Source organism: Pyxicephalus adspersus, chromosome 1, assembly GCF_032062135.1.
Source record: "Pyxicephalus adspersus chromosome 1, UCB_Pads_2.0, whole genome shotgun sequence".
Classification (NCBI taxonomy): domain Eukaryota; kingdom Metazoa; phylum Chordata; class Amphibia; order Anura; family Pyxicephalidae; genus Pyxicephalus; species Pyxicephalus adspersus.
In genome coordinates, this window is record NC_092858.1 from 64,653,827 (window position 1) to 64,679,140 (window position 25,314).

General features: G+C 35.6%; 1 protein-coding gene across 1 annotated transcript in view; it reads left to right on the forward strand.

Annotated features, from left to right (window-relative positions):
* The window catches only part of COL4A2 (collagen type IV alpha 2 chain), a 106,372-nt gene that overhangs the window by 66,152 nt on the left and 14,906 nt on the right, over window positions 1-25,314 (forward strand). The window contains exons 17-35 of the mRNA XM_072411961.1: window positions 1,542-1,586; window positions 2,540-2,593; window positions 3,883-3,949; window positions 6,136-6,246; window positions 6,337-6,483; window positions 6,983-7,075; window positions 7,584-7,747; window positions 9,726-9,798; window positions 11,556-11,662; window positions 13,253-13,436; window positions 14,518-14,565; window positions 15,853-15,939; window positions 17,135-17,242; window positions 19,684-19,905; window positions 20,013-20,174; window positions 20,601-20,771; window positions 21,718-21,861; window positions 23,135-23,260; window positions 25,074-25,255. Coding sequence (XP_072268062.1) covers window positions 1,542-1,586; window positions 2,540-2,593; window positions 3,883-3,949; window positions 6,136-6,246; window positions 6,337-6,483; window positions 6,983-7,075; window positions 7,584-7,747; window positions 9,726-9,798; window positions 11,556-11,662; window positions 13,253-13,436; window positions 14,518-14,565; window positions 15,853-15,939; window positions 17,135-17,242; window positions 19,684-19,905; window positions 20,013-20,174; window positions 20,601-20,771; window positions 21,718-21,861; window positions 23,135-23,260; window positions 25,074-25,255 — 2,295 coding nt within the window. The remainder of the gene's footprint in view (window positions 1-1,541; window positions 1,587-2,539; window positions 2,594-3,882; window positions 3,950-6,135; window positions 6,247-6,336; window positions 6,484-6,982; window positions 7,076-7,583; window positions 7,748-9,725; window positions 9,799-11,555; window positions 11,663-13,252; window positions 13,437-14,517; window positions 14,566-15,852; window positions 15,940-17,134; window positions 17,243-19,683; window positions 19,906-20,012; window positions 20,175-20,600; window positions 20,772-21,717; window positions 21,862-23,134; window positions 23,261-25,073; window positions 25,256-25,314) is intronic.

Sequence of the window (25,314 nt, forward strand, 5' to 3'; positions counted from 1 at the left end):
GTGCTGAAAAAGTCACCATCGGCTTATACGCCAATCAGGTGCATGGGTCCCTGCAGAAAAGCACCCGATCCGGCAGCCGTTGTCGCCACCCGGCGTCCCTCAGCTCCTCTGGACACGACTTCTTTCTTCTGTCTTCAGCCACCGAATGCAGAGACGATCTCCGGGGTTTCCCGGTGACGTAGGTGCATGCGTCGGTGCTGGCGGAAGGAGGCAGGGAGGGAAATTCAAATAATTTTGTATTGGATTCAATACAAAAAAGCTGTTTTGACCCCAATACAAAGAAATCTTTTTATAAAATATATATATATATTTTTATTATATTTATATTATACATGCTAATGTACAGGTATATTACATGCTTAACTATTTTTTTTTTTTTTTTAAGTTTATTATTATTTATTAAATATTGGACATATTTCAGTGAGTTATGTCTAAGAAAAATAAATTTCCATGCAAAAAAATGTAACACTTTTTGCATGAAAATATGGAGAGAATTAGAAAGCTAGGGAGGCTACAGTGGCTGAATGCAGTACTGCTTTGTACCGCTTTTAGCCACTTTTTCCGGACAGAATCATACCGCCAGGGAGGTTAAAGAGAATTTAGTGGTTAGGTACGGTAAGTATTATACCTATATAACCACTAAATTCTCACAGTGGTATTTGTTTACCGTATTATGGCTGTAATGGCCGTATTATGCAATTTTATTGGTACTTATTTTGAATATTAAAACTAGCCAATAGCTGCAGCATTTCCCACCCTCGGCTTATACTCGAGTCAATCAATTTTTCCTGATTTCTAAAGTAAAAATAGGTACCTATACTCGTATATAGATTATACCGTATATAGCTTATACTCGGATCGACTTATACTCGAGTATTTACAGTACTGTTTGATTTATGGAAAATGTACCTAATTACCTGGTATTATAAATGCATTCGGAATGTTTAACACTAGCGGCTAATTCACACTGGCAGTGAGGTTGCTGTGCATGGACAGCCCTATAGGGAATAAATAGGGGCTGCAGTAGTAGTACCACACACTGCTGCCAGCTGTCATTGCAAGGTACCAGCTGCGGGTAGCTGAACAAAACTGGGCGATGTAGATACAGAAATGAACCTGCCCTAACAAGCAGCAGCAAAAGTATACATACCAGCTATCTAGAAGCAAACACTAACCTAACATAAGAAAATAAAGGAAAATCTCCCTAATGGGAGGAATTTAAATTAATTTTTCTTTCTTACTCAAAATTTAAAGAGGTAATCTCTACATTATGTATATTTTATCTCTTTCTCTTTTCAGACTAATCGTTTTATCTTATCTTTTATCTCATTTGGAACTACAACAATTAAATAGAAAGTATTCAAAATGTGATACACTGATCAAAAATATCCAAATACATTTTGACAGTATTAGTATTATTGCAAATGTGTATACTGTATGTTTATATAGAAAAAATAGGGTTGCCACCTCCTCGATCTGCCTTTTTTTTTTGCTAGAGCAATAGAAAGATATATTTCATAATAATCTCATTAATGTTACAGGGACCTGCTGGAAATGATGGTGCACCTGGTGACAAAGGTGAAATTGTAAGTTACAGGTTTCTGTTTAAAAGCTGGAAGTAAACTTTCTTTTTTTTTTAACTCACAGTATACATACATTTTTCTCAGGTGCCTACTGGCTGACCTTGTTTAATCCGTGGGGATGTTTCTCTTTGAGTAGCAGCAGTGGGTAATCCTTAGTACTGTAGAGGGTTGCAATGATATTATGAAGGCATCTCCATTCTGTGAAGCATTGTACTATGAATTGTGGGAGATGTGATAACACACACAGGGTGGTATATCCATGGGCCTGAGCCTGGAAGGGAAATAGTGCTACAGAATGGAGGGGGCAGAGGGCATTTATGGAGCTTGGAGATCTAATTCTAGTTCTACTTTTCCTCTCCTTTTTTTTTTGAACATTAGGGGGTGGGGTCAGGATTAAAAAAGGAGATGGGCTTTTTATTATAAAATATATTAGAATATAATATTTTGTATGTTGGAATGACTTGGCATACCAATCAGCAAAGTAGGCTGTCACTCAGTATATAAAAAAGCTTTACAGGTGCATGCCAATACTGGTGTCAACAAATCAGACATACACCTGTCATATAATCAGCGTCATTACCAATATCTTTATAAAAAAAAGAGAGAAATGCTATTGGGACTATTTAATAAAAAAGTGCCTGGAGCAAAGTACTTGGAGAATTTTTTCATAGCCCTTACAGAGAAAGTGGTAAAGTAAATTATGATTTCATTTTATGGATTACTGCAGCTAGAAGTTTCCACTTTGTAGTTATTAGCTATAATTTCTTAATATAAAAATAAATACAAATATCGGAAACCAAAAATGTCAGGTTTGTATTTATGAAAACTGTTTCTATTACATCTATATCAATAATGCAGCTCATCTATATCTATTCACCATTCAGAACAACTTTTTTGTTTGTAAAGTATTGTTTTATTTGAAGTTGAACTCTGTTTTGTTTTGCACATGTTAATAGGGATTGCCTGGACTGAATGGTAATCCTGGGATATCTGGTTTTAAAGGATTAAAGGTAAAAACATATTTATACATATATAATTATCCATTTGTAACTGAGCTAGAAACAAACACCATACCTAGTTTTCACATAAAGTTCTATAAGACATTTTTATATTACATCCGTGCACAGCTATGGACTACCACCATCATTACAATATAACCAGACAATATAATTGTACTTCAGTTATCTCAACAAAGCCTAATTAGGCATGGTGTGCACAAGAATACCTATTTAAAATGATTGCAGCTTGTACTACAGTAGCTAGAGCACATTTAAACAAGTGTTTTTTCAAAAAGGTACTAAGGTAGTATTAGATAGTGGGCTTTATGTATATAAATGTTTACTCAATGTTTACTGCAATCACTGCAACTGCTTCTAACAACCAATTATAACTTTAAGCCTTTTAATTTTGCTACTTCGATATATAGGCCACTATGTGCCATTGTTTCTCCTGAGATGTGTAAATTGTAAAAACACTTTTAAAAAGCTGGATTTATAGGTTGTTCATGCTAAAAGGGTTAACTTTGGAATAATAGTCAGTGGGTACAGACAGGTTATTATAACTGATTTATTAAGAATACCACATTATCCCACGCAACATCCTGATTTGATTTATTATCAGGATGTACCACATCCCATGAAGTACTAATTCCATTTAAAAAGTTTATTGCTGTCTAGGATAAAGAAACTTTTTAAACGGAACTTTACTTTGTGGGAATCCCCATCTGTGTTACAGACAAATCATAAACCATACTGGCTAAACAAACAATTGGAGCATTAGTCATGGGACTATCGTCTATTGCCTAAAGCTGTTCTCTGTTTAGAACTGACATGTCAGATAAAAATATAACTCATTGTATACTGATCCAAAGAATTAGAAGTGTTAGATTAAAAACAGATAAAACAGAACAAATATATAAAAGAACAAAGCATGCAGATAGAATACTTAGTAGCCTGCTATGCTAAAAAATGGTGTTTATTGATAAATAATATATAATTGATGAATATTTAAAGGTCCAAAAAATATAAAACAACTTTTGGTTAGAGTGTTTTATAATATTCATATGAATTTAATAATTTCTATAGTGGTAAAAAACAAAACATTTTACTTCATATAAATCTGTTACTGATATTAATCACCTGAATGTAATTAGATGGCTGAATAGGAATGGATCTGTCCTAAATTGAATTAAATTCTCAAATCAAAAGGGTCTTATGCTAAAACTAACACTTATGTTGTAGTGTTGTGTTTGACTGTCATGCATATTATTAATTATTTTGTCTGTCACTAAATGAATTAGGGAGAACATGGTGAAAGAGGTGCTCCTGGGCCACCAACCTATGTTACAAGTTTTACAGTACAGAAAGGTAACTATATTTATTCATGGAGAAAACTACATGTATTTTTCTAACATTGAGTGTTTGTTGATAATATGTCTACATATAGAGTTGTTGCCTCTATGTACACATTACCCCAAACTGCATTTAATTACCAAATAAACTGTGTAATTAAGATGTGTTCAATTTTAAAGTACTGGCAGGAGCCTTACCCCAAAAAATGGCAGCACACAAAGAATTTATTAAAAGGGGATTCTAAATTATGCTATGCTATTTTCAAACAACCCAAAAGCAATAAGATTACATTATTTAGTATATATGTTTTTAGCAGGATTAGACACAATTACACAAAAGACAAGATAATAAATAACAAATTATAAAATGTGTTGCACACTATGGGGTCTGTATAAAGTAGTGAATCTAACTTTCACCAAACATTCTCTTTTGGAGAATCTTCCAGGTCTGTGTATTTTCAGTAGCAGTAAATGATTGATTGATTGATTGATTGATTGATTTGTGGGTGTAAGGGTCACTGTTTTAAAGTAGACCCCCTATATTTTTGTTAATGCTCTAAACTTAAATCTGGCTCTACATGAATTTGTACTGCCCCACAAGACCACCTGTATGTATATGTATGTACTGAAGTCTACAAGCTGCCATGCTGATACATTGGGCCTCAATTATGAGAGCTCTTCAAGACGAACCTGTGGTATCCAACAAACCTGAAATAGATTCCCTAAAATGTACTTGCTTTTAGCTGGCAAATGTTTTCAATCAATTTCAAGTTTGCTGGATCACCCAGGCTCTCCCATAATAGTCTATCTTCACCAGTCTTGGAGAGCTTTATTAAAGCAGACCCATTGCGCAAGCATGGCTTGCTACTATTGGAAAGCCAGTCCAGGTTTATAAAGACAGAATGTGGCTTAAAGAGGGTCAAAAAATCAGCAAAGTTTAGATGCAGAAATTGATGGAAAAAAAAAGACAACAATTGCATTTTTATGCAATTTCAACATAAGATGCCTGAAAAAATTAAGGTCACACATCAAAAGTGTTTATTAGTGTTGTGTCTCTGAATAGCAGATGTTGTCCAACCTTGTAAGAAGAGGTTGTGATACAGGAGAACCAGTTTTGTTAAAAAAAAGTGCTCCATAAACTACCTATTTAATCTAAGTACTACCCAGCATTCTATTTAAACACAGACGACCATTTATATTATGCCAGTACATAAAAATTGCTTTAAAAATTTTAGCATTTTTTAGGTGTATTTAATGGCATAAGGTATGGAATTGCAGACAGGAATATTAGAAGCACTGGATACAGAAGCTGGAAGAAATAACTAGAGTAAAGGAGAGAAGCCATATGCAGAGTTGGGAATGTGTTTGGGATGATAACTCAAAATTGGTATGTGTGTAAAGACCAAACTTCAAAGCTTTGTAGACTATAGCAGTGGCAAACATGTAAAGGATTGCCAGTTTTCAGCTAACCGAAAAAATAGGAACACACTAGCTCTAAACCAAAGACATATAATTATCAAAGAAAACTAACATGTACAGATGTCTGTGTATGAAACTGTGTTAACATTTTAGTAAAAACATGTTTCCAGTGTCAATATTGTATAAAAATAAGGTTTTGTACCTCAACCCAAAATGTGCCTAAATTAAATGTATTGTAGACCAAACTTGTGATTTGAGATTCATACACAAACATTTTAAACCTTATCTCTTTATTTTCACAATTCATAAACGGGCTATATATAAAGATTTGCTGTAGGGATATCAACTTTTCCAAACCACATTTCAATAAAAGTAAAAATGTATTTGAAAATGAAAAAATGTGTACTCCTATATAGATGTGATTTAAAGATGGATAAAGACTCCATATAGATGTGATTTAAAATGTAAAATACCAACGGCAAATCCCTACGTAGCCTGTTTTTATAGTCTGGTGAATTTATTACATATTTAGTAATAAATAAAAAAGATTTTACAAAGATGTACATTGTATAAAAATATATATAGGAATGTACAAAACTCAAAAAAAAAAGAAATTGACATACATTTGGTGCAAGGTTCAGTCTCTATTAAAAGAAACTGGTTACTGTTGTGGTGTGATATTGTGATGAAATGGAAAGGATGCCTCTAAAGAAGAACAAATTATAACTGCAAACATTTCTAATAATCATATATATGAACCACTCTTCTGTTAACTGTTTACAGGAGAAAATGGAGATAGAGGATTCCCTGGCAATGTTGGTCCTGATGGGGAGACTGGTGATAAAGGAAGTCCTGGTCTACCAGGTTTAATGGGATCACCCAGCCCTTTCCCAGGTAATTTAGGATAGGACATTATTTAACTGTGTTTTTATTATCATAATAAGTTACGTACTAAACATTTAAAATACCTTTCTGTTTGTACAGGTCCACCAGGATTTCCTGGCCTAAAAGGTGAAAGAGGTCAAAAAGGATTTCAAGGAGAACCAGGATTACCTGCCTTTCAAAAAGGGAGAGATGGAGATCCAGGAGATCCTGGCCTACGAGGACCTCCTGGTTTACCAGGGTATCCAGGTAATTAGCAACTGCAAGTGTCCAAGTCAGGTATTGGAAAAAAGTGCACTTAATTTGCAGATAACACAGATAACACTGCATTTGAATCTAGTTATTACTCTCGTCCCTTAACCCAGGCTTTTTTTACATATTTAAGTTGCAGTAAACTAACTTGTAAGCATAAATCCTTATGTCATAAATCTCACCAGGAAAGCTGGTGCTAAGAGAAAATTGGGTTGCCATTGCTGTCGCGTCCTTCTGATAATATGGATCTAGTAGATGCAATAGTTGCTAAATACTTATTTCAGATCAATAGCCAGGTATTGAAATCAAATGATCAAGATCTCTGCCAGCCAACTAGCTTTTTAGAACCAGGTCATTGGTGGCAGCCACCCTGTTTCATTCCTCACTGGTTTCCATTATGATCACATTAACATGTGTGTATAAGAATACAAATGTTTTCAGGTCCAAACTATAATTTTTTTGAGATGTTTATCTCAATCTCTCTCTGCTTTTATAGGTGGACGTATTGGAAGAAAAGGTGCTAAAGGATCACCAGGAAATGATGGATCAGATGGATATCCTGGATTTGCTGGTTTGAAAGGGCTTAAAGGTGATTTTAGATTTATGTCGATGTCATATTTAAAATATAGGTCTAGCCAGAAGTTGTTTTCCTAGTTTTGAATAGAGTAGGGAAATTTGAATACTGCCAGGCTTATAGTGTTACACAGGGCTCTGTTATCTTCATTTAATGATCTATTGATAACATTTGACATTTTTTATTCAGTAGCAGCAAGAGCGACTTATACCAGACCATAATGCAATTTCATCAGTTTGCAGTCACAGGTTTTAATGTTTTTATGTGTGCCATCTAGGAACATCAGAAGTGTATAGTTAGTCAATGAAGAGTAAAAAGCTTACATCTTTTTTTGTTTGATGCCAACCTACCTGAGCACTGCACATGTCATATATAAAGTGCAGTGGAAGTACAAGGTTCTTTGGCACTTAAGGTGCCTTCCTCAAACTCTTTATGTGGCAACACAAAAAAATAAAATAAAAGCTTAAAGATTTTAAGATTTTAATAAGAATCAAAGTTAACAAAAACTTTACATATATTACAGGTGAACAGGGTGAATGTAAATGTTCTGCTGGTGATGAAGTTACAGTGGGACCTGCTGGGGATCCGGGCCCTGTTGGCTTTCCTGGCCCTGATGGTGAAATAGGTCCTAAAGGTGAACAGGGGGATAGGGGAGTTCCTGGTCTTCCAGGTGCACCTGGTATTAAGGTGAGACATTTCATTAGAAATCATACTTTTAAACTTAAATATCAGTCACAATCTGTCCTTCAAAGATTACAGCAATTTGCTAAACATGGAACAAGGAACAAGATACAATTTAACATGTTGTTGTTCTGGCTACTCTTATTTTGGTTAGCAGTACTGGGCATTGGCCACAAGTTTACTGATAGATCTATATATAACTATAACTAAATGTCAATAGACCTCTAAAGTGAACTACCAGGCACATATATACATTTTACTACATACAATACTGACATTAAACTGAATAAATAAAGATCTAAGAAAACTCTGTACGCTGTTAAATTTCTTACCTCAATAATTGTGAGGGGCACTATGTCTGGAAAGGAGATAGTCCCCTCACTAAAGGTGCGTACACACTTCCAATTTTTATTGTTCCAATCGAACGACGAACGATCGATTGGGCAAAAAATCGTTCGTAAAAAAGTAACCAACGACGCCGACGAACGAGGAAAGTCGCTGGAAACGAACGACCGGACCGACGGATCGGATTGGACGACGATCGTTGAACATCGTTCGTGTGTACGGTCGTTCTTTGATCGTCCATGGTCTGAGCATGCGTAATGAACGAACGTCCGTCACTTTCCTGTCGTGCACATAGTTCCTCTATCGCTCAAACGATCGTATCTATTGTGTGTACAATATCTACGAACGATCGTGTCGTTAACTCTATGTGCAGGATCGGTGCTATACGATCGTTCATATATATCGTGCATGAACGTTCGTCGTTCGTTTTCCAACGATAATAATTGGAAGTGTGTATGTAGCTTTAGATTGTCATTTATTTTGGGTGGGGTCTTTTCCTCCCCTTGTGTCCTTCTCATATTTCTCTCATTTACAACCACTAATTAATATACAGCACTGCATAAAATGTCATTGCATTAAAAAAAAGATTATTATTAATAATAATAATATAATTATTATATTACTCCCCTTCTCCTCTCCTCCACCTGTTGCTCTTTCCTTAACACCCACCTTACCATTTAACGGACCTTTCCGTAGCTATTGCAAAGCTATCTAGAAAGCCCCATTATGTAACCCTTCTATTTACCAACACCTTATATACAAAAATCATACCTTGGCACACTCTCATCACCTTTCAGTATAAAGTGCAACTAATATTTACTTATAAGTATTGTAGATTGTCCCTTCATAAAGTAATCCCTAGGGTTGCCTAACAGATTGTGACTGATTTAATAGAGCTCCATGTAATTCTGAAGGCAATACCCATGATGTGGTCAAGTGATGTTCTATTCAGATCCATGTCACTAGGCACCTAGTAACAGTGACCTGATTTATTAAAGCTCTAGGCACCTAGACACTAGGACCTGATTTATTAATGCTCTCCAAGACTGGAGAAAATGGATTATCATGGGTAAACCTGGTTGATCCAGCAAACCTGGAATGGATCATTCTTATTTGGCAAATGTTTTCAATCCTGGGCCAGATCTATTCCAGGTTTGCTGGTTCTTGGAGAGCTTTAAAATCAGACCCATTGTGTTTGTATCTTGTAAAATTTACTGGGTTCTGTAGTTGCAATAAAAGAAATTTGTTTTTCATCACAATGAATCTGTTATGAGCTTGCCTCTAAAATTAGGCATGGTGATATAAAACTGCTCAGTATCAGAAATATTCTTCCAGTCATCAGCAATGTGTGAATATAGTGTTTTAGGTACAATTAGCATTTTTCTGATTTCTATGGCTGCATCTTACCTTATTGAGTGAGGATTTCTGCAATCTCTTCAATATTATTGTATTTGGTTACACAGTAAAAAAGACGCCCAATTTACCAGGAATAGTTTTACCCTGATGACAGTGTAACAAATCAGTATTGACCGTGTAGGAAGAAAATATCCATCTGCATATTTTTGTAATAATATTGGATTGTTTTAACATATTTTTAGGAAATGTTGTATTAAAGTGATATCTTGTTCTTAAATTAAAGGGACTTCCAGGATTTAATGGTCTTCCTGGTCCTGTCGGTGAGAAAGGAGACACAGTGTTTGCTACTGAAAAAGGTAATTCTTCCTTTCTACAAACTTTTTAAATCTCCATTCTTTGCAGTGACTGTTTAACCTTACAGGTACTTACCCCTTTGGTTTTGTGATTAAGAATCATCAACACTGTAAACATAAGATGATGTATGTTTACACCATGCTTGAATGCAGAACTTTAAGCACTGTATAGCTATGACCTCAAAGCCAAAATTTCCCTTTAAAACTGCTGAATGGAGCTCTATCATTTACTTCACTAGTATATGTATATAAGAAGCCAATGGGGACTACAGGAAAAATACGCTGCAGACTATTGCCTGATGTGCGCAGTCTAAGGGGCTTCATAGCGTTCTTTTTGAAGACTAGCACAGATATTCCATTTTTGTTGTTATCTTACAAATATTTTAGACCAGTATGATCTTACATTAAACAGGTCCATTGCTAACCATCCCCATCAAATGTAGGAAAATTCTTGCTACCTAAATCTATAGACCATTAAACATTAATCATTTTAATTAATAGACACATTTTTTTCACTTATTTTTGTGAGTAATTTCTAATTCCCTGTACAATATTTGCTGCAAACTGCAGTGAACTGTTATTCAGAGGTGTTCTGTATTCAGTTACATTGCTAAAGGAACTAACTGGTCAACATGCAGGATTAACTTTGAGTAGTAGTTTAAAAACTTGGGGAAAAATAGGACTTAATGCCAGTGTTATTAGTAAGATAGAGAGTACAATACTGGAAACGTTTTCACATGAACCAGTAGCAGATAAAAGTCACATGGGATAAAATTTGTCCAACAAAAATTGTTCAGTCTAAAAAGTGTCCATAAAAGACCTGTATGTTCAGGAGTATTGTCCTTGCTGAACATAAAATTAAAAAAAATAGATTAACAACCTATAGGAGGAAATAGATGTGCTTGTAATTTTGAGCATTCAGATCTAATGGGAAATAGCCAGATAGGTTCCATTTTCTCTAATTAACTCCGCAGTAAGCATTGCTTGACTTAAATGTGAAAAAAATGGATGACTTTAGGCTTGTAAGGCCCATAGATCTTTTTTGTTGTCACTGGAACCCATTACATTGTGTCTAGCTCTTGGTACACCTAAATATTTAACAGAGTACTATTTAATGTTGCAGTTCTTTATATATCTTTCAAACATATAGCTAAACCTTTATATAACTAAAATCTCTAATGAAGAAATAATATAAACATTTATTTGATGCAGTATGTTAATAACTACTACATTTTGAGGTGACACACTATGGATTATCATAGGGGACTATGTTGGTGAGAACATGTATTGATAGTTTAGGAGGCTTCTGAGAATTTTCAGAGTTTATTGACAAGTGCTTTAGACCTGAAGTTTTATGTTTGATAAGAGAAAATAGAAATAAGTGGAAAACTAAGTAAACAGGACATTTTATGAATGCATTGTACTGGAGTGAATAGGTCCAAAAGTATGAACAAGGTTTAATTAAAACAACATTATTTCACTTGTCTGTGCAAATTACTACATTAAAAAATTAAGCCATTGGACCATACCAATGGAACTTATTAGCAGATTTCACTGTTTTTCTTTGTTGAAAGGACACATACAGATGTATGCACACTAATGTTGCCCCACAGAGAGAAGGTAAAATAGTTGGGTATTATGATATTGTGTATTTACCATGTCTCATTCTCTATAAAAGGAATGTATAGTCTTTCTGGTACATGTTAAGCTAATAACAAACTACATTTCAAAAAGTATTAACTTGCGAATTGGATCTAAAGGTGCAAAAGGTGAGAGAGGAACCCCTGGTGTCCCAGGCACTCCAGGATTTGAAGGATTTCCAGGAAAGAATGGATCATTTGGTATTCCAGGTCCCCCAGGTCCTCCTGTGAGTAGATTTATCATATTATGAAAATAATATGCGCATAAATTGGCTGCCAATCAAATGCATTGCAATGCGAATGTCAATGATTTAGAAAAACACCTCTTGCTATAGTGTGAACCCTGACTCCAGCTTTTTAAGCTTTGGCTTCAAAAGAAAAAGAAGAGTAGCAAGATTTGAGTGAAAAAAATTATTGCTTGTTTGAGAACTATTCCTATTTTTTTAAATTCTATTTTATTCTTTAAGGGGTCTATTTATAAAGCAGTGAATCTGACAATCATTGAAACATTTCCCTAGTGGAGAATCAATTACTGCAATTGAAACACATGGACCTGGAAGATTTGCTGCTTTAGACTAGACCTCTAAGTATTTGTTAGTACCGGTATTTATGAAGGGTGGTTATATGTTTTATGGATGGCAAGAATTGTAATTAGCCTGATATAAGGTAGAAGGAAGGTAGAGTCTCTGCAACAATATTTATTTGTAACAGATAGTAAACAGATACAAGGCCTCAAGGCTGTTATGCCTATCTTTAAAACATGTTTTTCTTTTACTCCTTTGATAACAATAGGCTATGTATCTGTGGTCTAATCCTACCATGATTAACCTGTTACTAGAAGCCTTGGTCCAGAACTTGGCACTAAAAGCCAAGGTAGCTCCCAGTATGAGAGCTCTAAAATAGAGGCTGGCGAAAGTTTCTGGTTATCACGTTCGTTGGCGAAATTTTAGAATTAAACAACTCGATAGTAAAAAATATCACTCCAAGACAGTTGTGGACAAAACTGAATCCATCAAGTATACATTTGCAATAAGAAATAGTTACTTACATATAAATAACCCACATAATAAATGTATTTGGTTTTCTGTTACTGTAAAATAGAACAAATGTATTGCACTTTTGCAGTAAAACGCACTTTTTAGGTTTAAATTTTTTAGTACAAATTCAAACTACAAGGTTCCACTATGTAGATACAGATGGACCCTCACCTCACTGTTTTAAGGTATTCATACAGGTATTCACTGCAGCAAAAAATAGCGAGTTTATGGAAGTCCAATATAATCTATCTATATAAGCTATCTTTTTAAAATGTTTGGGATACCTAGATAACTAAATTCATAGCACATTGACTTTGATAAACACTAAGTGGACATTAACATCCTCAATAGTTGCCTTATAGGAACAGATAAGCAGCAACTTTCCTAAGAAGACCTCTTCTAAGGGTCCATCCTCCTCCATCCTGCTTACCTTTGCCCTTCCACTTCCTTTCTTTTTCCAGTTTAATGTATTATTTCTTAATTGATATATCCAGACGACTTTTTAACTAGGAAGAATAAGATGGCAAAAATAATGGTTTGCAAAATGTTTCAGTATTTCCTTCAACAATAAACATAAACTAATTTATTTTAGGTTTGTGAAGAACCTGTATTCAGTAAAAAAATAAATTAATAAATAATTGCAGTTGAATCTAACTATTTAAAAATGGCAAAACTTATTGTAGTCATGGAGTTATAAAATAGTTCTCATTCAGGGACAACAGTGATAAAAAGTTTCTGTGCATAGCAAGATTAATTTGACATAACTCACTTTTGTTACAGGGTGATGCTGAGAAAGGACTAATAGGAGAGCCTGGATCTGCAGGCCCTCCAGGTCCTGAAGGAGCTCAGGGTGAGCCTGGGCTACCAGGTTTAGGATTACCAGGGCCAAAGGGTGCACGTGGTGTTCCTGGACAGCCAGGTCGTAGCGGATCCCCGGGAATTCCAGGATTTCCGGGATTACCAGGTAACTACTGCACATCCAACATTCTAGCTTTATGTACTTGTTGCACCATGTATCACCTTTTTATTATGAAATGTCTGTAGCCAAAATGCAGGAGCCAGTACATAAACCAGGGACGGTATATATCAGGGTAAGCTGAAGAAATGGAGGACGTTATATCACACATATTTCACTCTAGATACACTTTTGACTAACATCATTTGTCTTTAATTTTTAAACATACTTTAAAAAACATAAAGCTCTACTTTACATGTTAAAGTCAGACCCTGTCAATGACCAGCATGAATCATATCTGTAGTCCACTTTGATTAGTTACCTGCCATATCCATAATAAAGTAGGCATCTACTGGTGCCTGCACATCAGTCCAATTACCAAACTTTTGGTGCCCTGTTATGTATATTGCAACCAGACTCAAAAACTACACCCAGTCTTGTTGCTACAGTATCCTAATATTTTAAGATCCTATTGCTTAGCTGTTGTATTTCTGTACATCTTAAAACCACTTAGGTTTTTATATTTTTTCTCCATTGTATTCTATGTACTGATGTAATTTTTAATACAAATTTAAAAAAAAAAAAAAAAAAAAAAAAACACCTATGCACATGAAAGCCAAGAATAGTAGTACAGTAGTGATATATAAGTAAACTTTTGGAACAATGGAAGCTGCTTTTGATGACCCACAGTTCGCTTGCCGTTATTCCAGGTCTAACAGATTCAATACTTTCTGAATCACTAGGGTAGAAAAACTGGGCAGATTAGATGCTCTGAAAATCTACAGAATAAGGACTCAAAAGTACATATACCAGAAGATATTAAGATGCCTGCATTTGCTAGGATAGCAATGGCAGCTCACGTATTTCTCACTACAGTTAGTACTGTAGTATAATTATAGTGAGATTAGTATCTCAATATAATTTAGTATTGAATTCATCAATTATTGGAGGCCTGTATGAATTTTTACACTTGCACATGTAATAAAAATCAATTTAACAATATTATCTTTTCCCTGGATAAAACAAAATATTGGCTTTTAGGTCTATATTTCATCAACTCACCAAAGTATTGCAATTTTTTTTTTCTCAGGTGACTGCTTTAAGGAACCCGGTGAAGACAATGGAGTTGGCCAAAGACGTAAGTGATTATTTCACGCATTGTTAAATAAATATTCACTAAACACCTAATCATTTTTTTTTACTACATTACTCCTCAAGTTGTACTGTAGCATATCACATCAGTGTTCAAATTTGCTGGTTTCTAAAAAAACATTGGATGGATTAACTTCTAATATATAATGAAAACTGCTACACTATACTATACACCCAATTGGTGTTTTATTAGGCTTAGTACAGTGGAGAAGTAAATCAGCCTTTACACAGAAATACAGCAAGACACGAATGTATTGAAATACAGAATATTGAAATGGTGACCATTAGAAGGAGAAAGGAATAAAATTCTGACATGTCAAATTGGTGTTTTTTAGGTCCAAATGCAGAACTGTTGCTCCTAAAGCTTTCAAAATGCAGAAATCCATTCCAGGTTTGCTGGATCACACAGCTTCACTGATGAAAGTGTATACTCTATAGACTTGGAGAGCCTTAATAAATCATGTTCCTGTTATCTTTTCCAGTGTTTCTCGACCTTTTTACCAAGGGGGTAAAAAGCCCTTGAAAAAACTTCTTCAGGGAACCCCTGCTATAATTACCATATCTACAACTCACAGTACATGTAGTAGAATGCCTCTTTTATTGCTGACCATTGGGAAGGCTGCCACTCTTACAGATAGCCAAAAAGATTATTGGAATCTGTTAAAGCAACCTGAGAAGAAAAAAAAGAAACACTGCTCTATACAGTTATATATATATTTATCACAGTAAACATTGCTAGTATTGAATGTAATATGATTTGCAAATTATTATTATAAGCCATCATATGTCATTAATACAGTCTAAGGACAATTTTTGAGGGAAAGCCAATTATCCTAACTACATGTTTTTTTGGATCTTTGATTACCTCATTCTAGCGCCAATGGCTACCTATGTGCAGTGAGCTTTATACACTAAATGATAAAGACTTGAAATGTAGTTTATTAAACAATATTAAATTTGGAGCACAATCCTTTATACATGATGGGTTTTACATAAAGGACAGTGCATTATCCAGTGATAGAATGCATCAGCTTGATGTCTGTGTTTGGCAGTTTTTACAGTCCACATACAACCGGTAATATTAATCCAATAGGACAAAAGCAACAAATGGTACACTATTATATAGAAATGTATATGGATAGATATGATATATCGTAATAAAACATACTCATGACTTCTAATTTATGTGTTACTAAGAATATTAATTGTACAGTTATCAACACCTGAAATGTATTTTTTCAACCTCAAAGAGCACTATGAAATTTCTTTACAGCTATTTTTCCAGGCTTTGGGTGCACGTTAACCCCACCACCTGCTCCAGCGGGAACCAGAGGTCCTCCAGGATTACCAGGATATAATGGTAGGAATGTTTTAATGCATGACATGTATGTATTTTTATTAATAGGGATGCATTGGCAAAAATATTTTAAAAAAATAAAAAAACCACCATGGAAAGGTATGTGTTTATCTCATTACATTTGGGCTAGGTTTAGGCTGCAGGAACATGCATTCCCATTCAATACCCAGTGACTGGCACCTTGCCAGCCTCTTGGCTCCCCTCACCACTGCACTGGTTCCGAAAAAGTCAGTTATTGTATATTTTCAGAAGATGGAAGCGGGCGGTAATGAATTGCCATTCCCATTCATTCTATATGTGCTGCTGTATGTGAGAGGCTGCATGTAATGTCTCACCCATGGAAGCAGTTTAAGGATGTGAGAACATGGTAACCACAAGTTACATACAAAGACATGTTCTAGTACCTGAAATCTCAGCTGTCTTTGGGTATGGAGAAGGTACTGGAAGTTCCTGCATGTTTTTCCCTATAGAAGGCATATGTGTAAAAATGTGGTCCTATGTAGTTTACCCAACTAAAAGGGCAATCCAGCTGATAGACTACAAAGTCTGTATCACAAATGAAAAAGCTCCCTGGTTCATAAGTTAAGTTCCCTCTATTTTCCTACAGTCTTTTGATGTAATTCATGATGGTTGTAACTTAAAATGACTTTTTTTTAAAAGGGAAGTTAAAGGTGCATACCTGCAACCAACAGTCCTGCTGCCTTGGCTCTTTTCTGGGGCATTCTCATCAACAATGATTAGGTTAGAGCTTACTGTCATCCAGCCCTCTTCTGTTGCCATTGGTATATAACAATATTGAGGTGCCTCAATGGCAAAAAGAAAAATGCATAGAGCAGGAAGAAGTAAGTGATAAATCCAGAATACTCTGGATTTGGTAGCAGTAAGGTTTCAGGGGCTGCTACAGGTATGATAAGGGAAGCTTTTGAAGCGTTACCTTTGTACCAGACAGCAGCTCTTTACCATGGAATTCTTAGCCTTAGAAAATACTAAATGTTACAAAGAGGAAATTGTTTACTGAAGTAATGTAGTGAATATGTATTTAGGATAGGTTTGTTCAGGATATTTAAATGTATGTGTTTACATATTTAAATAGTTTTTATGTAGTGGAGGTGAACATATTTTGCATTCCCCAATTCTTCTGTAAATGAACCCTGTTATCTCATCAATTTTTTTTTCCTTTGTGTTTCTGTCACATTAGGTGTAAGAGGTGTTAAAGGTCAACCAGGTCAACAAGGTGCAGATGGAATCCCAGGTTTTAAAGGACTCAGAGGTGACCCTGGACCTGACAGTCTGCCTGGCCCACAAGGTACATTTTTATTCATGTCTTACCAGATTATCTTTTTTACTCATTACAGGACATCATTTTACATCATAATCTCAGTCCTATTTACCTTGGTATTTTGAATCTGTATAGATAATAATGCGAAAACCTTCATTGGTAACTGGTTTCTAAAGGAACATGTTCCAGGGGTCTCAAAATGATGTTTGCTGCATTACTGAGTGTGTCAGTGACCCGTTTTAAGTGGGTCCATTTTAGGTGTAAGCATGTTTGTTTCAGGCCTTTGGCTGTCTATAGTGTGAAGAAGAATTAGGCTGGTACCCCTTAAACACTCAAATCTCTGTTCTGACAGGCTCCTTTCAAACTGTTTTGAAGTGAGCATTACCAAGAGCATGCAGTATTATTTAAAGTTTTCTCTTTCTAAACTTAATGAAAATTCCTACAAACTAAGTAGATAAGAGTTTATTAGAAGTATATAGGGGTAAAAAGCATGTTTGGGAACCTGTATTTTTCAGACTATATTTTAAATGGTATTTACAGAGAACCTACTATTTTTTCTATTTGGAAATGCTCCCAAATATTCCCTTCTTCGTCAAGCAATTATAGTAAATCCCAGGGCCTTTGCAATCAAAGGTTTGGTTGGAAGAGGCTTTAGAATTGCTTATTTCCAAGCATGCTTTACCTTTAAATTCCAGAAAATATAAAATAACTTGTGGCATAGTTTCAAAGGTCCCTTTATCTCCTCCCCAAAGGTACCTTATCTCTTCTTCCCTAACAATGGCGACAATAGACAATACCATGTTAAGAGGTTTTGAAATTAATTCACAAAAGTGGCAACCTAAATTCACATAATGGTGCAAATTAGACTAATTCTTTCAAATATGTGCCCAGTTGTGAACAAACCATTTTTACAGCAAAATAATTTAGTTCTGCCTTAAAACAGAAAGATACATTCCACATTGAGCTGGAGATTAGTGACTAAGTGATTATGTGACTGTCACCCATTTTTTAACCCAAAGTAAAGAACTACAACTGAGATTTTTTTTGTACCTGGGATCGTATTGCAATAAAAGAGTGCATTGGACATTAATAATGTAGCTCAGGGGTGTCATACTCTGGCCTGAGCTACATTATGAATTACGTTCTTTTTTTTGGCCCCCAAAGGAATCCTAAATATGAATTGCAGCTGGCATGCGGCTGCATTAAAATAGCGCCACTACTACAATTACTGGCATTACTCGTGTCTTTAGACCAGCGGCCTCTCTACTTATGCGTGGCGCTGCATTGGACTGTTTTATAGACACAAGTAATGCTGAGAATTGTAATAGTGGCATCACTCGCGTCTATAGACCAGCCGCCTCTCTGCCTATGCGTGGCCCTGCATTGGACTGTTTTATAAACGCAGGGAATTGTAGAAGAGGTGGTATTTCAACTTCAAGTTTGGCCCGCAACTTTGTCTAAGTTGTTAATTTTGGCCCCCTTTGTATTTGAGTTTGACACCCCTGATGTAGCTGTTAGCCATATAATAGTTAGTATCCATTGAAGGACAATACTTATAAATACATTTATTACTACTAAACCAAAGTTTATTTTTGCCCTTTATTTTATTTCTATATTTCTTATTTATCATAGATAGATAGATAGATAGATAGATAGATAGATAGATAGATAGATAGATAGATAGATTTCCACTCTCTTTCTGTTCTGATGTAAAGCAGGATAAAATGGGTAAATCTCTCTTGAAAGAGGCAGTAATATATGGTGACAGATATCTGTCTTTTTTTTTACGAAACAACAAATACTGTACCATTTAGAGGTTGCCAGGAGCACTGCTATTGCAGTTATAGATGCAAACAGGCCATGCTCCTGAAAACGGGATTGATCTTTAGAGAAAGAAACACATAATATTGACATTTTTTCCATATCCTACTGGGTAAGTACAAAAGTATATTCTTTAGTAAAGGGGTGGTATTGCTTTAAAATAGGATGACAAAACACCATTTACACTAAGTATTTGTTAAAAAAAACACCCAAGCCGGTCATTGCTGTGTTTCACACCAACACTGTGAACATGCTTATACAAAGGGAGAGCACAGGGATGTCCTTGTACAGTAACCATTTGGGTTTGCTTCCTAAACACCTTGTTACTTAACTAAAATGCAGTTGTCAAGGGGGTCTATTTGGGGGGCTATTTTGGGGCCTTGACTAACAATTCCTCCCTTAACAAACTACAGATTCTTTGGCAGGTAAATACTTCTAATAATTTAGCTGTGTTGGATTTCTGCCTGTAGCAGAGCTTTCAAGAAAGACTTGTATTTTGGCTATGTGCAACTAATATACAGCACTTGTTAGATTTGTACAATGTGTATTTTTATAATTCTGTAAATAAATTAAATAAATTTAGTACATAAATTGTGCTGATATATTAATCCTGCAAAGAAGTAAATTTGCCTTGTTCATGTTTTCAGGATTCCCAGGTCGAAGAGGAGATCGTGGTAAGCCTGGAGCACCAGGTCTACCAGGAGGACCTGGCCCATCAGGGAAGCCAGGTGCACAAGGATTCCAAGGAACTAAAGGAAGCTCTGGTGATGTGTTGGGAGCTCCATCTGGATCCCGGGGCGATGTTGGATTTCCTGGTTTTCCAGGTCTGAAAGGCATACAAGGAGATACAGGCTTACCAGGATTTAGAGGTACCGAAAATATATTTCAATAAAAAATTTACAAGAAAATTTATTATTTTTCTCAGACTATGTTTGAAAGAAACAATGGTAATCTTTCTTATTCCAAATTCTCTTAGGTATCAATGGAAGACCTGGTACTCCAGGACAAAAAGGTATTCCAGGTGATTCTGGAATTCCTGGAACTCCTGGATTACCAGGCCCATCAGGAAATGGCGGGTTTCCAGGAATGCAAGGGAAGACGGGAAAGCCAGGATTAGCTGGCCTCTCAGGACTTCCAGGTAAGAGTGCCGTGCTGTATTCAAAGTGACCTATATTTATGTGAGCAGGTGATAACAGTCTATTCCATAAAACATCTAGCTTTGGAACATTTTAAAATATTTTTATTTTTGTCTATTGATCATTGTGTAAATCCGAATAATGAGAGGTTATGATTCAGTGTTAGTAAATGTTTATTCAACTTTATGAAATACCAACAATACACTAATTCAAAAATCTACTGGGATGACATCTTTTTGACGATGTGGACGTTCTCTGCCCTTTATCAACCCAGAAAATGTCAACAATTTGAGAATTAGGCTGCATTTAGATACCTTTTTCACTATTTTATGCAAAAAGAATGACTATGTGCTAGCATTGATTTCAGTGGACCCTCAGTGTTCTATACTTTACTTACATATGGGTATTTTTTTATTTTTCAAACACAGGTTCTTCTGGACCCCGAGGTGATGAAGGCGAACAAGGGAACCCAGGAAAGTCTTGGAAAAAAGGGGAAGCTGGAGATGTGGGAGATGTGGGAACTACTGGCATAAGAGGAAGAATTGGAGATCCAGGCTTCCCTGGGTTGACTGGTATGGATGGCCATCCTGGTGTCAAAGGTATGTGAAACCTAAATTTCTTTGGTGTTTGATCATAGAAATGTGAAAGCAGGACATTATAAATTATATGTTTTTTTTGCTTTGTATAAATAATTCTGTTATTTCACATAATTAAATTTGCTTCTGAGGGAGGGTCTCTGTTATTTGTTTTCTGAAAAACTGGCCTACTTTATTCTTTAAATTAGAGCAAAACTTGGTCAGATAATGAAGATAATCAAAACAGAGTTCAGATGTATAGAGTTTTGTGTTATTAAGGAAAAAAAAATTAAATCAAAATTAAAAATTGCTAATTTGCTAAAAAAAAATTAGTTTGCCCAATTTTTCAATCCTGGACCAGATCCAGTCTGGATTTTCTGGAACACCCAAGTTCACCTTTGATAGTCTATCTTCTCCAGTCTTGGAGAGTTTTAAAAAATCAGGTCCATTGTGCAGGCATGTACAGTTGGCGCAGAGTTAATGTAATGTGATACTGAATCACATGCATGTAGACAGTAAGTGGTTAAAAAGAGAAGCACAACATTACCAAGTTGCAAAGATAATAAAAAAAGATGAACAGTTCATAGGAAAATATGCATGACACTTGTTTATGATACATGTGTTTAGGAAAGTTAACAGTAATCCAGTTACATCTACTTTGGGAGCGTGGCCATGCATGTAACAGACACTAATCATGGAGCTCCCGCTTGTAACCCTTTAACCATTTTGTTCTTTAGCTTCTCTCTATGAATTTACCTAAAATGTTGGAAAAGTTTCATCTCGTTTAAATGAAATCTATTTGACCTATATAGGGAAAGTTTTCTTCCATTAAGGCTTTATCCTTGTGGGCATATGGATATATATCCATATAACTGTAGCTCTTAGGATGTCCCTTAATCTCTACTTGATGTCTTAGTAAACAATTTACTTACCTAATTATTGCCATTTTTTCCAATCACTAATATCACAGGAGCAAAGGGTTCTTCTGGAATGGGAGGTTTCCAAGGAATGAAGGGTGAGAAAGGACAGCCTGCCACAAGTGGTCCCCGGGGTCAGTTTGGCGATGTTGGCTTACCAGGAGAAAGAGGAATTCCAGGAGCAATAGGCCAGAAAGGTACTGTTTTCTAAATATTAGGCTTTTATTCATGACACTTTGGTTTATGTTTTCTTGTTATCCACTAGAACTGGATAACATAATAAAACTAAGATAAAGAATGTTTATTATTGACAATTTGGTTAATTTGTTCAATCAAATTTTAGTCGATTAAATAAATAAAGCAGAATAAGCAGTAATGTTGGGTTTATGTTACATGCTTTTTTTCTCTTCCATCTATTAAAACCTAAAACACAATCTTAATCTAAAACACAGTACTACTTGTCACTATCACTAATTGTAAGTCCCAAAATATTATCCCTCATATGCATATTCCTGTAATTCTATGTTTATTTCTGCTAAGAAACTGTACAAACCATACGAAGTCTTATTATGAAAAGATGTCTTATATATAAAATATATCATTGGATGTCAGATTTAATTCTAGTAATGTCTGTCTATAATCATTTTTCTGGTAATATTTATTTGTTATTTAGCAATTTTCCAAAGAACTCACAAACATATCTATAGAATACAAACAGCCTCAGCAAGAAAATTAGGTTGAACCCATATTATAATTATTCTTGTCACCTGTGTACTTCATATAGCTCATGAAAAATAAATATTTTACAGTAACTTTTGCAACCCAGACATTAAACCCTGCCTTAAAGTTTGGTTTCCTTTTGCAAATGGACAGAGCTTGGAAGACCTGTTTACATTTTTGTATTAACATGAAAGGACTTCTCCCATTACCTGTCTTCCTATCTAGACATTCCCCCGTCTGGGTCAGACTCTCTATAGTAAGCATTTACTAGAATAAAGTTTAATCTGACTTTCCTTGGACACATTGCCAGTCCTTTCTATGCACACAATAGTGGCAAATGTCTTAAAACAGTTCATACTTATTATCAGCAGCCAAATGGCTGAACATAACGGTTTTTCAGATATCAGGGCACCTGATCAAATATTGGACGAAAGTAGGACATTTGTTTAAAAACCTAAGATGTTTATTGCATTAAGGTTTACTTCTACTAGCACCGTTCTTGTAAAAAATAATAGCACATTTAAAATAGCTTTTGTGCTATGCCCTCTGAAAATGCTTGAGGGAGGGGGGAGCTGAGGCTCCTATATTTATCAAGTTGATCACAACTGGTCTAAACAGTATTAACAACAATAGTTATTAATAATATTGTTTCACTATTGGTCATAGTATGGCATAGTATCCTTTAGTAAAGGCATTTTTGTCATTGGTTAAATCTAAAATAAGTTTATTATTAACATTGAATGTATTAAGGTACTCGAGGAGAGGATGGACCACCAGGACCACCACCGCAAATTGAGAAAGAAATGATGCAAAAAATGAAGGGAGAGAAAGGAAGTCAAGGTGTTCCAGGATTTTCAGGAGTTCCTGGGTTTATAGGTAAGCATACTATACTTCCCTCCTTGTTATTACAAAATCTATGGTGCTGGAGTAAACACCATAAATTGCAATTTATTTGCTGTACTTGTAAGTAAGTATGACAGCCGAAATAGGTGCACTTAAAAGCAATTAATCAGTGTGCATCTTGTCTTTAATTGTCTTTAACCTCTTTATGACTTCATGACTCCTTCAAACTTCCTTTTTTCTCTCTCTCTCATCTTTGCATTAAAACCAAAAATATATTTGCTGGTATTTGACAAGGGGAAGGGAGCCACACGCATTTCGGCAAACTAGTTTCCATAATACCTTTTTATGCACAGGGAAGAGAGCACATATGCTCACTGCTCTATTTCCTAACGAACAAGGTCCCAAGTCTAATAAAGGGATGGCTTTTGAAAATGGGTGATCCCATGCTTTTTTAAATACATATAAAAGTATATTTTGGTGCATTTTTTATTTGTGAGGGTTCAGTTGTTTCAGTTGCTAAAGGGCAGCTCTCAGTTTTTAGGTTGCATTGTGTAATGTATGTGACCAATGTTCACTTAATAGGCCCATTTTGTCATTTATTTTACTTTTGCTATACAGAACAAAATACCTAAGTTGTTTTTGGTGTATTGTTATAGGCATGATCTCATCTCTTTGTTCCTGGGTGAGCCAGCAAACCTGGAATTGATTTCCTAAAAAGTATTTCCTATTATTTGGCAAATGTTTTTAGTCCTAGATCAGATCCATTCTAGGTTTACTGGATCACCTGGGTTCACCCATGATAGTCTCTCTATTCTTGGAGAGCTGTAATAAACCAGCACACCAATAGGGCAAGCTTGTAAAGTCAAGTATACATAGATGACCAAGTGCTGCCAGAAATCCAGGACTGGATAGATGTGTGCATGGAGACAATTTTTACAACTTGCCTTTAAAAGGAGGAAAACACATAAATAACAAAAAATAGGAAACAGTCTCCTGGCTACCAAAAAAAGAAAGCTTTTGTTTTCCTTTGCAGCAACAGACAGAGTGACCCACAGCCAGCCAAACCTACAGCCACACACCTGCTGCTTACCAGAGCATATGTATATATAGGTTTCTGGGCCCTAGAAAAAGGTGGGACCTGGACCTGTGAGTCTGCCCCACCCTCATTTTATGGATCCCCAGTAAAACCAGCCTCAGAACAATCATTTTTGAACAATCCGCAGAAAAACCTACAGGTGCCCTGCAGACAGCTCAATGCTGGTTTTACCTCAGATGTGGTATCTGAGATATGAAGGTCACACATAGGGCCTGATTTATAAAAGCTCTCCAAGACTGGAGAGGATACACTTTCATCAGTGAAATTGGGTGATCAGCAAACCTGCAATGGATGTCCGAAAAGTGATTTGCTATTTGTTAGCAAATGTTTCAATCCTGAAGCGGATCCATTCAAGGTTTGATGGATCACCTAGCCTCACTGATGAAAGAGTATCCTCTCCAGCCTTGGAGAGCTTTCATAAATCAGTACCAGAGTGTCCATTCAGAACCCTGCCTGGTAACACATGTGACGTTTTGTCACTGTGTTACATGTATACATATTTATGGAAATACTTCCTACACCTGTTTAAATGACAGAGCACACTGATGGCATTTGTTTTTCCAAAGAAAGGCACTACATGTTAAAAATCTTTGTATATTTCATGTTATATGTTGCTGCCTTTATCATGTCTTCCTGTGTGTTGGATAATATATCACAATAGTCATTTATTTGAATATCCATAACATAGGCAGAAAAATAAAATGAGACCACATACTAACCACAATCAATGGCTTCTTTTGTTTTTTAAAGGGGAAAAGGGAATGCCTGGACACCCTGGAAAACCTGGTCAACCCGGTTTACCTGGAATGCCAAGCTTTGAGCAAGGGGATAAAGGAAATACTGGAGAAAGTGGGTTTATTGGTTTTCCTGGTACTCCAGGGCAGGTTGGTCCTCCTGGCATTCGTGGATTTCCAGGATTTACAGGTCCTAGAGTAAGTTTGTCCCTGGATTTAAAACTGGATTGTTAACAACAATATTTGTAATATCTGCT